We start from the raw sequence: 14,142 nt of genomic DNA, 5'->3' as shown, positions 1-14,142 counted from the left end.
ATGCCCTGCCCCCACATTAAATGCTATAGTCCCTTTTCACCTTCTGAGCAGTCACTGCAACAACATCACTGAAAGACAGAGGTGTGGGGCACAAATTGTATTACCAGCAGCCAAACCAGGCCTACAGGAGCCCCCATCCCACCCAAACCATGAATAAACCCACTCTGGTTTCTATAGATGTGACTAGTTTGCCCATGAACCCCCATGCAGATCATGGGCTACTTGCTTTTCGAACATTTCTTGAGCACTTGAGAGGCAGGATAGAGCAGTTGAAGGCAGTGACCCTGGGCATACAACCTTGAGGGTCACAAATGGGAAGAAGGGGATCCTGAAGTATCCTAGACTGTCATGACCCTCATAGGAAGATGTGGGGGGTCTCAGAGGACAATGATTCCTTGCCAGGCATTAAGAAACAAGAAGACATTAGCTGGACCACAGGTGGGCTTGCTTGGGGCTGGTTGGACCCTCTGAAGTCCTTCTTAACTGTCCCCATCTTTATAGTAGGTGGAAGGTGGTATCTGGTACCCTAGTGGGCAGAGACTCTTTCCTGTGTTACCCCTGGACTATCTCTGTGTCGCCCAGAAGCCGACTCCTGGACTGTAGGCACCCTGAACATCAGCTTACAGGGAAGGATACAGATGACAGACATGTAGATGAAGAGTGTCTTCACCTGCTGCAGGATTATTGCTTTGGAAGGGCCTGGAAATGAGGATGCCCCTGCGGCTTGGAGGAAGAAGCCAGGAGGCTTGCACAGAATGCCACAGTCAGCTGGGCAAGGCTGAAACTAAAGTGGTCCAGTCCCGGAGAAAGGGGGTAGAGTGCATTCCTGAGATGCTCCTACACAAGTCCTTGGGGTTTCTGGGCCTGATCAGGGTCTGGTTTAAGTAACTGGGTGTTCTGCCTCACACCCTGCAAGTCTCCCTGCCTGCCTGATGAAACTTGAAGCAGAGGGACTAGAGTGAGGATTTAGGAGTGAGCCTTCCCTCTACTCCACAAGGACAAAGTGCCACCTACTTCCAGCAGGTGTCAGAAATAGGTGTGGATCACAGGAGGCCTATAGTGGACAGAAGGACTCACGGCTTTGCCAAACAGAGGTCAGGTCCTTCTCTTTCTGGACCCCAAGCAAGTCTGGAGGGCCTTATTGCCATATGACAGGTGGGAAGCAATAACCTGAAGAGCACCCAAACCCAGGAGCTAGAAAGAAGCCAAGGACAATGAAGACCCTAGAGAGAAACGGGAAAGTGAGCATCAGGTCACCAGAACACAGCTGTCAGAGTGTGTATTATTCAATGGGAGAGCCAATCAATGATACCCCAGGCTTTTCCCAGTGCCCAAGGCACAAATACAGTCCCACAATAGGCACAGGTACAGCCCATCCTGCAGCGGCTCTTCCTCTTAAATGAGGAAGATGTCTCATAGACAGTATCCAGTGAAGTCTGGGTCTTCCCCATGGTCATGCTCATGGGATACTTATGGCAGCTCATTTAGGCAGGCCAGCTGCTTGGCTCTACAGTGGCAGGATATGCCCCTCTGCCAGTGGCACAATACCCAGCAGCTTCCTGCTGCCTAGAATGGCCTGAATGACCTCCTCCAGGCCACGACTGGCCAATGTCCACTGGTACAGCACAGCACCTTGATGGGCTGAAGTCTAGGCTATGCCTTGAATGCTGGAAGGTTCAAGCATCGTCTCTTGGTAGGGCTCGGTTTCTTCATCTATACCTTACAGGAGTTAAAGTGGACAAACTGACACACCAAATACGACTGATCCATGGCTATACCACAGGCAAAGGCAGGGTTGCCTTACTGGGTCCTTGAATCTCTGAGAAGCCTCCATCTCCGGGGCTACTACAGGCCCAGAGAGAAAGCCAAAGCCCCCCATGATGAACCTTCTCGGGCCGTCATCAGAAAGGGTCAGTCCTTTCAGACGGCCATGAAATGATGACACAACCCAAAGGTCCTGCGGCCAGTGGCTGCCTGGAGTGTCTGAGTGCTCGGGTTCTGAGTGCAGAGTGGGAACCCCGACCCACCACTTGCTATCTGTGAGACAACAGCACCCCAGCCTTGCCGAGAATCCCTTTCTCTTGTGTGTGAAACAGGGTGTATGTGAACTGGCCTCATTGGGCAGTATGTATGAAACACACTACTAGGGCCCAGCTCTCAGAAACTGATGTTGTGGATGAAATAACCATTTTCTTGCTTTCTTGACTACATCTCCTTCTTTTCTTGTCTTTTCTCCCCTTCACCTGCTTCTGAGCACCTCCCTGAACCTCTTGCTTAACCCCGTGGCAGTCACTGCCTTCCCGTCTTCCATTAAGCCAGACTCCTTGTTAACAGAAGCAAAGTCTGTCTGCAGACTCTCCTACGCCAGCTCCAAGGTGACCCCATCCTCAGCACAAGGGTAAATCCTGATTAGCCTGAACCAATCATGGCGTGCCTTCTCCATCGCCAGTGATTGGTTTAAGATGGACATGTGACCCAGTGCTAGCCAATGAGGTGTAAGAGAAAGTAGGCTGTGGGCTCCTAGGCAAGGTCTCCTCTTTTAAGAGAAACCCAAGTGGAAATATCTCCTGTTCTATACATAAAGTCTGGGTCTGATATGATGCCCGGAGCTGTGGCAGCCATCTTGTTGCCATTAGGGAAGTTGACCGAAGATAGCCAGCCATAGCCAACTAAGGCCAGCCAAGCGGAGCACAAGGGGAGGATTCGGTTCTCATTGACAGCCCATACTTAGCAACTTTGTCAGTGGAGGGAAGGCCTAAGCCGCAGGAGAAAACCTCATCTAGGGGTTGCCAAGGTGAACACAGAAGTAGCCTTGTTTCCACCACCAAATACGTTCCTCAGACTCACTGTCCAAGGTGGTGACAGTCATCACAATCCCTCCTCTTCCACGGATCCCGTAAAATCGCCCGCTACAGGCACACTACTGGTGCAGGATTATAGGAGACACACACCAGGGAGCCGGAAGGGTCCTTACCCCAGCACTGACATCAAGAAGACCAACTGCCGTGGTTACAGAGACCTCTTAAGTGGAGAAGTCTGGGTGAAGGCCAGGAGTCAAGGAGTCAGGAAGCCTAGTAAGACCTAAAAGTGGCTCTACCCAGAAGGAGAACAGACATTCCCAGGGCTAGTGGCAGCTGACTTCTGGAGTGTAGGTCACTGCTAACTGCTAACCTTCACAAGGGGACACAGCAGCATGAAGAAGAGGGGTCCCAGGAAAGAAGGGGAGCCCACCCAGAGAGGACAGGGAAAGGACCCCCGTGAAGACTCTGCCGGCTCCTTCACATTTTTAATAACTGAAGTTGGGGGCAGGGCCAGAGTGGGGCGCCTGGTTGTTTGTTTGCTGGAGCTAATGGCAGCACCGAGCCTGACCTTTAAGGCTTCAAATGCAGCATTTCAGGCAGCGCCAGCGGGAGAACGCGGCTACGGAAGGAAGTTATCAAGACTCAAATGCCATGTCAGGCTGGAAACTGGAGGCAGAGCAGGGGCTTCTACCTGTCTGTGGCACACGCCTGTTTCTCAGTGCCCACCCTCCTGCCTAGGGGCAAAGATGGCCTTCCCAAGGAGACCCAGAAGGCTTAGGTGACCCTGAAACAGCACAGGGATATTGGCGGCAAGTCCTGCCTCCCCCGCCTCCCCCAATCCAAATTAGGAATTGGAGCATCACACCACACAGGCCCTCTACTGAAGTGAGCCCAAGAACTGCTTGGTTCCAACTGCTCCCTCACCCCAGGCCACAGATATGGCTACTGAAGACAAATGATTGCATGTCCCCATATGCAGATGGGCACATGCAGGATCATTCTTCAAGCTCTATGCACCGAGCCTCAGCCCACAACATACACGTGTGTCTGAAGGCTCTCTTCCCTCTCCTTGGGCCTCAGTTTCCCTGCATATGAGACCGTGGCATCTGACTCCCCTGCAGCTTTGGTGGCTGCGACCCTCCTAAGTCCAGGATGCACACAAGGTCTATAGTGGCCAGCTGGTTTTGCCCGGGTTCCTTGCCCCTTCAGAAACACCTCTTGCCCTAAAGGCTCCTGGGCCAGTTGTAGGCAGCTCTACCCTTCCTTACAGAAACCCCTTCTTAAATTGTACAGAACCTTGGGCCAGCCTACCTCCTAACATACTGACTTTGAGGACACTAATAAGTTAAACTTAAGGCCTTCCAGACATCAGGGTCATTGGGCCAGGACCTGGATAGCCCCCAAAGGTCAGTGCCCTGATGTAGGGTACCAGGACATCCAGTTTCACAAAGACTCAGCACATAAAAAAAAAAATTCATCCTTGAATCTCACCAGAGACACCTTGAATAGAGCACACAGGGTCAACCTTAGATTCTGAATGTGACTGCTGACTGCACTGGGCAGGGACCTTAAACCTGCTACAGATGTTCCTTGCCTTTCGGTGTACAAATGAGAAGTTTGCAGAGAGGGAAACCCACCAGCCTAAGGTCACACAGCAAAAGGTCATTCAAATTGCTAGACCCCTGCCCTTCTCCATGTGACCCCTACAGACTTTCTCCATACAAGGGCTACTTGCAAAGACACTTCACTTCTCAAAGGCCACACAGAGCTCCTCTGAGTTCCGAGTCCTCCAGTGAATCTGAATACCATTCAGCTTGCAGAAATTTGAATTACAAGGACATAGCCTCTGTGTGTTTTCTTTGCAGACTGTCATCCTGCCAGTTGGTAGATGATCAAACTTTCTAGCTCAGCTTTAACTCAGGCTGTTCCTGACATAAAAGTTTGCAAAACATGGGTCTTCACAAGCAGGAGGCTTTGTTTCTCACTGCCAGCATTCGCCCACCAGGTTCTGGCATTCACATCAAAAGCAGGTACAGAAGGTGGGCATTGCAAGCACATTCTGGCTGCAGAGATAAACTGTCATGTGCCTGCACTATGCACACACATAGAGGCATAAGCACTGGCCACATTTGAGTTCATATGTGCCTGTATACACATACCTGCACCTGTGTATACATACAAACAAGTATGCATATATACACCCACACACATGCATATACCATGCTAGCCTAAGCACAGATACACCTAAGCACACACCTACTCACAGGCACACAAGTAGACATGTAAACAAGAATGATGTGTATTTAATACATTTGCAAAGGCATACATGAACACACAGATGTAGACAATCCCACCTACAAGCTTACATATGTACTCAGGACAAGGTAAGGGCCCTCGATGTACAACAGGAAAGCCCCAGAAACCAATACTGGGTCCAGGTCCTTATAGGATCTGACTCCAGGGCAGGCACAGCTGTACTTGAGTACCCTCCTAGATCCAGGTAAATAGGTCTGTCCCTTATGATCTGTGCCATCTCTACTCTAGGAGGTAGCACAGAGACCTCAAAACCCAGAGAAACCTAGTAAGTACCCAAGGTCATAAACTACTGGAAGGGACACTCTCAGGGGCATACCGAGAGGGCATTGCTCAGAAAGAACTGGCCATCTATCTGGAAGGAGTAACCTAGTAGAAACAAAGGGCCCAGGATCTAAGCAAGTAGAAGGGAGACTGGGGTGGGGATATCTCCTTTCCTGTTCCCTTTGTCTGGTGAGCATCACTTTTAAGGTTGGGAGAGATGGTTAATGACCAACAGGAAAGATTTCCTCTCTTCTCTCTCTGCTAAACAATTAGGCTAATCTGAGCCCAAAGTGGGTCAGTCAGAAGCAAAGAGACTTCAAGGCACCCAAGGTACCAGGCCCAGACAACCTCATGCACACACAAAGAGCAGACCAGCTTGGGGTGGGTCACACTTCATTCCTGTTAGAATGGAGTGTGGAGGGGAGACAGAAGACAGAACCCCATACTTGTTTTCTTAGAGTGCTGGAATGTCAGAGATCTGAGAAGAAAGAAAACTGAGGCCCAGGAGGGAAGGGCCTCTGCCCAAGGTCACCAGGGAAGCTGCCTCTGCTGAGAAGGCAGGGCTGAGTTTGCTGGGTTTGCTCTTGACAGCTGCAATCCAACCAAAGTAAAAGAGTCCCCTCCCCCAACCCCTCCACAGCTAAGCAAGGTCTCTTAGTAAGCCACCAGGCTCAGTCACCACCACCAACAGTAGCTGGGGACAAAGAAAATCAGACCAGACCAGATAGATAAGGGTGTCTGTGGGGCCACAGGGAACAGCAGGATCAGGATAGGGGACAGAATGGAAGGGGGGCAACCACACGAACTGATGAGTCTCACGGGGCAGGACAGGATTTGTCTGCATAAGGTCAGGTTCAAGCTGTGTGTATCCAAAGAACAGAACTCCCGATTCCTTAAGGAAGTCCCAAGAAACCTTCTATAGGGCTTTCAGAAGCACTTGTGGGCATTTCAGTCTCAGTGGTCACCTGTACTGACACCCTCCCCACCCCCGAGGTCCTTCATGACATTAATGCGGTTCTTGAGGTTGCAAAGAACAAGAGAGAGAGCGAGAGAAAAAAAGGGAAGGTTAAAAAAATTAAAAAGAAGGAAAAAAAGTACAAACCACACATACACTTCCCTCCGGGGATACGAATATTGATTCTGTAGCTTCTTGTTTAGATAGTGGGCACCAGGGAAAACAAACCTGTCATGAAGGGAATCTCCTCAGCAAGTTGCAGGCCTGCATCTGTGACGGGAAAACCAGCACTATTGCCTTGGGGACCTTAGGCACCAGTGGCCCAATCACCAAAAGACACAGATCAAGGGTTCCCAGGCCATTTTGGAATGGGTTGAAGTCTGCAAGAAAGGACCTTTCCCAGAAAAAGACGATTTTCATCTCATACACAATGCTACTCTGCAGGGCCCTGGCCTGCCTGCTTTGACCCCTAAAGCTGCAGGTAACCTCTAAATATCAATGGGCTCTTAAGAACCTAGGGCCTTCTACCCCAATCCCACCTGTTGTGTGCAGACAGCACACTCTCAAGCACCTAGAAGGCTGGAGTCTTCTGAAGACTTGTGGGTCTAGCAAAATAGCGGAGAGGCACCAACTTCACATATGCATTTAAAACCAGGCCTTACCAGCCCCCCCCCAACCTTTCTTTCTAGAATCATAATAGAATCTGGAAATGGAGTCAACACACACACACACACACACACACACACACACACACACGTACTGCGGCTCAGCACCCTGCTCAGCAGGCTTTGCCACAATTAAAATATTAAGACAAGGACAATCTGGGCTCCAGGACCATTCTCTGATGGCCAGCATGCACACAAGGAGGCCGGCATGTACAGTAGAGCTGGTAGGGTAACCTGGGCCAAAGATGGCCTCAGGCTTGCAGAAGACCCAGAGGAGAAAGATGGACAAAGCAGGCAAGGTCACAGACACATGATGTAGTGGAGGGTGGAGGAAGGGAAGGGGGGAGGGTTCACCCAACCCCCACATCCTCATCCTTTCCATTTTCCTCCTCAAACACTTGGGTCTTTAGCTGCTCTCCCCACCTCCTGGGTTCCCATCCCGACAGAACATCCTCCCTCAGTCCTTTTAGGAAATGTGGACTTTGGGCAGGTCCTTTTCTCTTTGTGTCTCAGTATCCCAGTCTGGGGATTCTGAGGACAAGCTGGTAATACAGGTGAGCAACCCATCTTAGGCTCAGTGAGGGGAACCCCCAGGAGCCCCAGAACATCCTCCACCACCAGTCATCAATGATAGCTGGACATGGGCCAAGGGTGGTGGCGATTAGAGACAGGAAGGAAGTCAGAATCAGGCATGGTGGCCCACAACTTAAATTCCAGTACTCAAAGGTCTACATGGTGAGACCTTGTCTCAATTAATTAATTAATTTTAAAAGTTAGCGGGGGCGGGGGTACTCTGAATGACAGGCAGCTGAAGTCCCACAGCCTGGGCTTATGAACTTGATGCAGTCACTGCCTTGCTGCCCAAGAGAGTTGTGGCTGTCCACTAGAGGCTGCCCTTCCCCCACTGACTCTCCCCGCTAGCCTCTTAGGATTGTATTATTTCAATAGGGAAAATCAAGGCAAGGTCATCTCAAAAGAGAGGCCTAGCTCTAGGGCTGACAGGGTCCGTTGGATGCATTTGAGGCGCTGAGAGCTGGTAACATCAAGCAGAGTGGAGAAGGAGCCGCTTACTGCTGAAGGGCTTACTTGATCAACTTGTGGTACCTGTTTTACTTTGGAGTCAGTGTCTCCCCAGAGACGTGTGTGGTGAGGAATCCGGAAGAAGATTCCTCAGACGATGAAGGTACCCATTTTAAAGTGGGCTTCTTCCCTTTTCAGGAGGTTAGCCCCACATTTCCAGCCAGGAGGAGTAGCCAGATAGAAGTAAGGTGTGGAGGGCAGAATGACCAAAGGTCTCCCCCAAATTCTCAACCCCAGGAGGGGTGCAGGCACCTGGCAGTGGTGCATTCTATTGATAGCAGCAGCAGACCTGGAGGCCTCACCCCTCCCTCCTGAAAAAGCTGCGGCAGGTTGTTGGAAAGATGGGGGGGACCCACACATGTAATATTGCCTCCCACCAACAGGGAGAGCCACAGAGAGACGGAGACTTACTCGGAGGCACAGACAGACACACGTCACCCACCATTAACCATAGCTAGACTGATGCATGTCCTGTCACGGCGCCGCTCCTCATTTGCCCACCCAGAAGAGACGTACTTATGTACTCTGACAGACACTCATTTGTTGGGGGCGCAAGCCTCTCGGGGACCCCTTACTGCTTCCCAACCATGACAGAGAAAGGGAGGCACCAAACCTACCCCATCACTAGAGCAGAGCTAGGTTAAGAGGTGCAGCCAGGCCCGGAGTGGGGGGGTATTCTATTCAGTACTTAACCATTGCTCTACTGAGCAGGGGGACAGAGAACCCAGAGATAGCTCAGGACTGGGTACAGGGACCCAACAGAAAGGACAAAAAGAAGCAGGCCAGGTCAGGTACAGAGTGGTGAGAGAAGGAAAGACTAAAGCCGGAGTTGGGGAGGGAGGCAAAGCTGGAGTGTGGGGCAACAAAGAAGGCAGAATACATCAGGTCCATTAGCAGTAAGAACTGCCTCTCAGCCAGCAGCACTGGCAGGCCTGACCACTGGGGTGGGTGTGAACGGGAAGAGAATGAAGCAGGTAGAAGGAGTGTGCACTGTGCTAGGACTCCATCGTCCAAGACGTGAGAACATGCACACCCATTCACGACACGTATATCTGAAACCCCGATGCAGATCCAGGTAGGGTGAGGCAGGCCCCTCTTCCTAAAACCAAAGTCCCCGTCCTCCCTCCAGTGGTAACTCCTCTGCCCTTTGCAATCTGATGGCTTGGTTCATTTCACCCGATGGCAGACAGCCACGCTGCCAGAGCGATCACAGGGATAACAGACACCAGATCCTGAACCTGCATTTGATTGAAGCCGAGCAGTTTGAGAAGCTGAGCCCCTTCCCACGGGCGACACACTCAGGAGGGTATTCTTGATCGTTGAGGGCCCTCCCCGCCCCAGAAGGCCTGTTACCCCAGACCATGAGGCTGATAATCCCACTTTTCATCTTGAAAAGCCACCTGTATCAGTGTCCTCCTAGCCTGGCCACTCTGACCTGAGAAAAGGTTAAGGGCTGCCACCCACGCCTGAGCAGCCCATAGAGCCCTCTGGCCCAGCAGCAGCCCCAGCCTTTTATGTCAGTTTAACAAAAGCCCTAACTCAGAACCAGCGCAGTCTCGGGGAGGGGTCTACAAGAGTCCCCTTCCTCCCTCCAAGGATCAATAGATATCAGCATCCAAGGGACCAGGGCAGCTGAAGGGCACTGCCTGTCATGGCAAATCCTCCTGGATGTCACACATTCGTCACCTCTCCCAAGAGCCGCAGCCCCTCTCTCATCCCCTAATTATGGTTTGCAAGACATGTCCCAAACCCTTGAATTAACTCCAACTACATCAACAAGAGGAGAGTGTCCAGCTGGAAATGTGCGGCTGCAGTCACACCCTCCTTAACATCTTCTGGCTGAGAACAGAGGGACAGGTGTACACCGTGGACAGGGTCTTACACCGACACAGCGGCTGTGTGAAGCAGTGCACGGACAGGGAAGGAGAGAGAGGTCAGAAGAGGCAGAAAGAGATGACTACTTAAACCTTCGATGGAGGAGCTGGGAAATGGCTAAGAAAGGGGGGAAAAATGGCTTGGCTTGGAAAAAAAAAAAAAGAACAATAAAAAACATGCTTTTGCTCTTTTTAAACACTGTAGTTTCGATCCATCCAGTCCCACCGCAGCAAATGAAAGACAATACCACAACCCACCAACCCTTGAACTTCACTGCACTCCCCCATCCACTCCTGAAAAATCCAGACAGCTGACAGAGGACACGTCCGTGAGGCACCTGTAATTTGCCAACTGATCACCCTCCTGATCTCGGCCGGGCTGTGTGAGGAGAGCGGTGATAAGGAAGAGGACAGAGAGACAGTCTCCGAGCCGAGCATCATCCGAGTTTGTTTTTTCCTCCTCTGGGAGAACCTACCAGCTGAAGTAGGCAGGCTCTGTGGCAGAATTGGGGTCTCCTACCCAAAGGCAGAACTGCTCTTATGACGCAGACTAGTCAAGCTCTTTTCTGGGGCCAGACCCTTTCCTCTTGTGCCCAAACCTAGGCCAGGACATTCGTGAAGGAGTCTGGGGACAGGTGGCTCCTCAAAGCCGAGGACAGAAAACAGAAGCACGGTGGTTGCCATGCCCCAAAGGGTGTCTGGACACTGGCATATGGCGAAGGCATAGTGTCAAGAAACAGATGTTGTCCTAAAGGCCACAAGCAGAATACCCACTCCTTATCCAGACACATCTGCCCGACTTTGCCAGCTCTTGGGGAAGGTGAGGAGGCTCAGACTGGCCGTAACCACTAGCAAAAGCTGGCAGAACCTGGAAATGCTATTACCCAGTTTGTAGCGGGAGCGACAGTGCCAGCATCAGGGGCAGGCAGGGGTCCTCCCCATCATTCACCTTCTGACCCAACCCCAGCACCTTCACCTCCTTATTGAGCTCTCCAGAGATGTACCTTCAGGTGGGCGACCAATAACAGGTGACATTGACCAAAGCAAGAAGGTGCTGGCACCCTCTGCATCCAGCATCAACCCCCCCCCAAAGGAAAAGGCCCAAGAAGACAGGTGTGGATGTAACCCTACGTCTGACTCTAAAGCGCCAGGTTCCCACCAGGGATAAAACACAGGGCAGATATGTGGCTCCAAATCTACCGGGCAGGGGTCGCTGGCCATTCTCTCGGCGAACCCCAGGTTCCTCTATCACCGGATAGTGGCAGGAGTATCAGCTGTCGGACTCGACCCCCGCCCCATCCCTAAGCTTGAAGATGTTTTGCTCTGTCCCGTTGCGGGGGGTGGGGTGGGGGCGGTCTATGGGAAGCAGGGGCACCGCAAGGAAGTTTCGCGACGCAGCCAGAAGCTCCGGGACCCTGGCTGCCAGCCCACGGGGGTTTGTAGCCTCCACCCTCACTTGCAGCATGCCATGGGAAACAGAGCCCCCGCCCCGACACCCGACGTGGAGGGGCTGACGCGGGCCGAGGGGCACAAGGGAGCGCGGGGGCTCCGCGGGGTCCCGCGGCCGGCCGAGGCCACTTACGTGTGCTGCTGGGGGAAGCTGTAGGCAGAGGCGCCGGGGGCGGTGAGCAGCGGTAAAAGCAGCAGAGGCGGCAGCAATAGCAAGAGCGGGCGTGCGGGCCCGGACGCTGGGCCCCGGGGGTCAGGGCAGGGCCGGGGGCCGCGACCCGGCCAGGGGCGAGCAGTCCGCACCGGGCCGGGCCAAGAAGCGCCGCAGGTCCGAGCCGGCACCGCCATGTTTCCATTCAAGATGCGGCGCCGCGGGGAGGGAGGGGGGACGGCGACGGCGGCGGGATGGAGGTGGGGGGGGGCGCGGGCGGCGGGCTGCGGGCGGCAAGCCGGCCTCTTCTCCACCTCCTTCTCCGCGCGGGGCCTCCGGGGCTGCACTGGCCGCAGCGCCTCTGCGGGCTGCGCGCAACGATCTCCCCGCCGCGCTGGCTCCAAGCGCTTTGAGCGCCTGGCCCGGGACCTGCGCTCAAATAGCGGCCGCCGCCAACCTGCCGGCGCCGCCCTCCCCTGTCGCTCCCTCCCTCCCTCCCTCTCCTTGGCCGGCCCGCCTCCGCGCGCCCCCGCCGCGGCCACGCGCCTGCCTGTGCCCGCGCGCCCCTCGTCCCCGTTCACCCCCGGAGCCTGCCCTACTGGCTCGCGCAACCGATCCGAATCCAAGCTCGCGAGTCCTGCGCCCCAGCCGTGGTCCCAGCGCCCAGTGCATGTCCCTGCCCCCACACCTCAAACCCGGGAACTCCTCTTGGCCCTGTGAGTGGGAACTCTTCTTAGGCAGTAGCACATATGACCCTTCTGGGACTCGACCTTCAACAGGCTTAAGGCCTGGAGTCACAGGTTTAATGGTGGAATGGCAGGCTTCTGCAGACTACGGAGGAGGATGGCAGAGCTGTCACTCCAGCTCCAGCTACCTTAAAATTTCTTCTTCTGGGAATGGGGGGAGCGGGTTTGGGAGGGGGGCTGTGCACTTCCAGCCCTTGGCAGAAAAATGGACCTTGGTTCTCCTACTTCCTTGAGAAGGAGTCTGAGTCCAGCGGCACAGCTGTGGGAACAGAGGAGAGCAAGATACCCCACCTCTTGCTTTGCTCCACTTTACTACCCAGACAACACCTGCTAGGGAGCCCAAGCCTCAGCTCCCTGGACTGGCACAGCCTCTGGTCAGACTGGTCTAGAGGCAGGGAGCTCAGCCTGACATAAAGCACTCATTTTTGCCCTAGTGGACCCTGGTACTTCTCTGCCGTCGTTATGACAATGAGGTGTGTGTGCAACATTCAGTTCCCCGGCCTGTGGGCCACCTTCTTAGAGCCCATCTTCTTCTTATGAATGCTCCTGTACGTCTGCAGTGCCATTTCCAGGATGCAGTGAGAAAGGGGTGAATGAATGTCTGGTAGCAGAAGCACTCACAGTTGGGAAGAGCATCCTAAGGACCTGCTCAAGTTGGCCCTTGAGACCCACTTTGCCCCCCCCCCCCAAGTTCGGACCCACACTGATGAGAATACTCCCTGCCAGCCTGACACAGGACCTCTTTAGTGGTAACTGTCCACAGACTCTGCCAAATGTGATGCTAAGGGCTTATTAACTGCTGGGTGGCTCAGTTTAGAAATATCCAGGGACTCTTATGTCCTGCCTGGGTAGGTCACATGGCAGACTTTTCGGAGAGTGGAGAGGACAGTGGCCTCTGGACTGAGGAGTACAGAGATGACATAGACTCAGGACAACTTTTACTTGATAAGTCCCATAAGTTAAGTCTTAACAAGAGCAAATCTTCCTCTTCTCTTGAGTGAAGTTTCCGGGGACAGGTTCAGTATGTTATACTGAACGCCATGAGGCTCCATCAGAGATATCAAAGATGGCCCTAGGTTCTGGGCTCCAAATAGTTACTGGGACTTAATGGTCAGGAAGGACCTGGAGTACTGTGGGAGGCTGCATCAGGCCAGCTCTACGGGGAGGCAATAAGCAGGGGTGTCACTGAGCCAGATGTGTGACTATGTTGAATACCCACCGCTCCTTGTCCCCAGAATAGTTCATCACCAGGATGGATAAAGAGAATGTCCTGCACCAGAGAGTCAGTGATCTTGGGCTGAGCAGTCCGCTCCTGTCCTGCTGACACCTGTCTCTAACATCTGCATCCCTCACACACAGGCAGGACTGGCTTAAGATGTCCACAACTCCTTCTGGATGGGTACTTTCCGGAGGCTGACTGCAATGTCCTGACACATGTCAGAGACAGACTGGCTGACCTTTGATACAAAGATGCCAGTGCTATCCTTGGAGAGTACCCAGGCCATCAAACACCTGGGGCCAGTCAGTTCGGCAGTGAGCGCTGGAGGTTGGGCATTTTATTCTCAGCCTCCGCAGATGTGCACCTAATTGAGGCCGCTGGCGCCGAGGGAAAGGCGGGAGATTTTGGTTGACAGGCCGTTAAAGGAAGACAAATAAGGAGGGGAGGTAATTAAGAGTAAATGGGTAGTAAGAGTTTACACATTCCAACTTTGAAGGCTTACAATATCCTCAGCCTCCTGGCAGCTGGCTCCAGCCGCAGGTTAAGATCTGGGGAGGGGAAATTGTGGCTTACCAGAGAATAAGATGTCCACAGCAGGCAGATGGGTTCAGCAAGAAATGGCTAA

General features: G+C 53.2%; 1 protein-coding gene across 3 annotated transcripts in view; it reads right to left on the bottom strand.

Moving 5' to 3' along the window:
* The window catches only part of CACNA2D2 (calcium voltage-gated channel auxiliary subunit alpha2delta 2), a gene marked incomplete at its 5' end in the record, with an annotated part of 126,317 nt that extends 114,568 nt beyond the window's left edge, over positions 1-11,749 (bottom strand). For all 3 annotated transcript variants that reach the window (XM_080934001.1, XM_080934002.1, XM_080934003.1), the window contains one exon: positions 11,535-11,749. In XM_080934001.1, coding sequence (XP_080790127.1) covers positions 11,535-11,749 — 215 coding nt within the window. The remainder of the gene's footprint in view (positions 1-11,534) is intronic.
* Positions 11,750-14,142: the final 2,393 nt, after the last annotated feature.

The sequence above is a fragment of the Micromys minutus genome (assembly GCF_963924665.1).
Source record: "Micromys minutus genome assembly, chromosome: 21".
NCBI lineage: Eukaryota > Metazoa > Chordata > Mammalia > Rodentia > Muridae > Micromys > Micromys minutus.
This window is presented reverse-complemented; position numbering and strand designations above follow the sequence as displayed.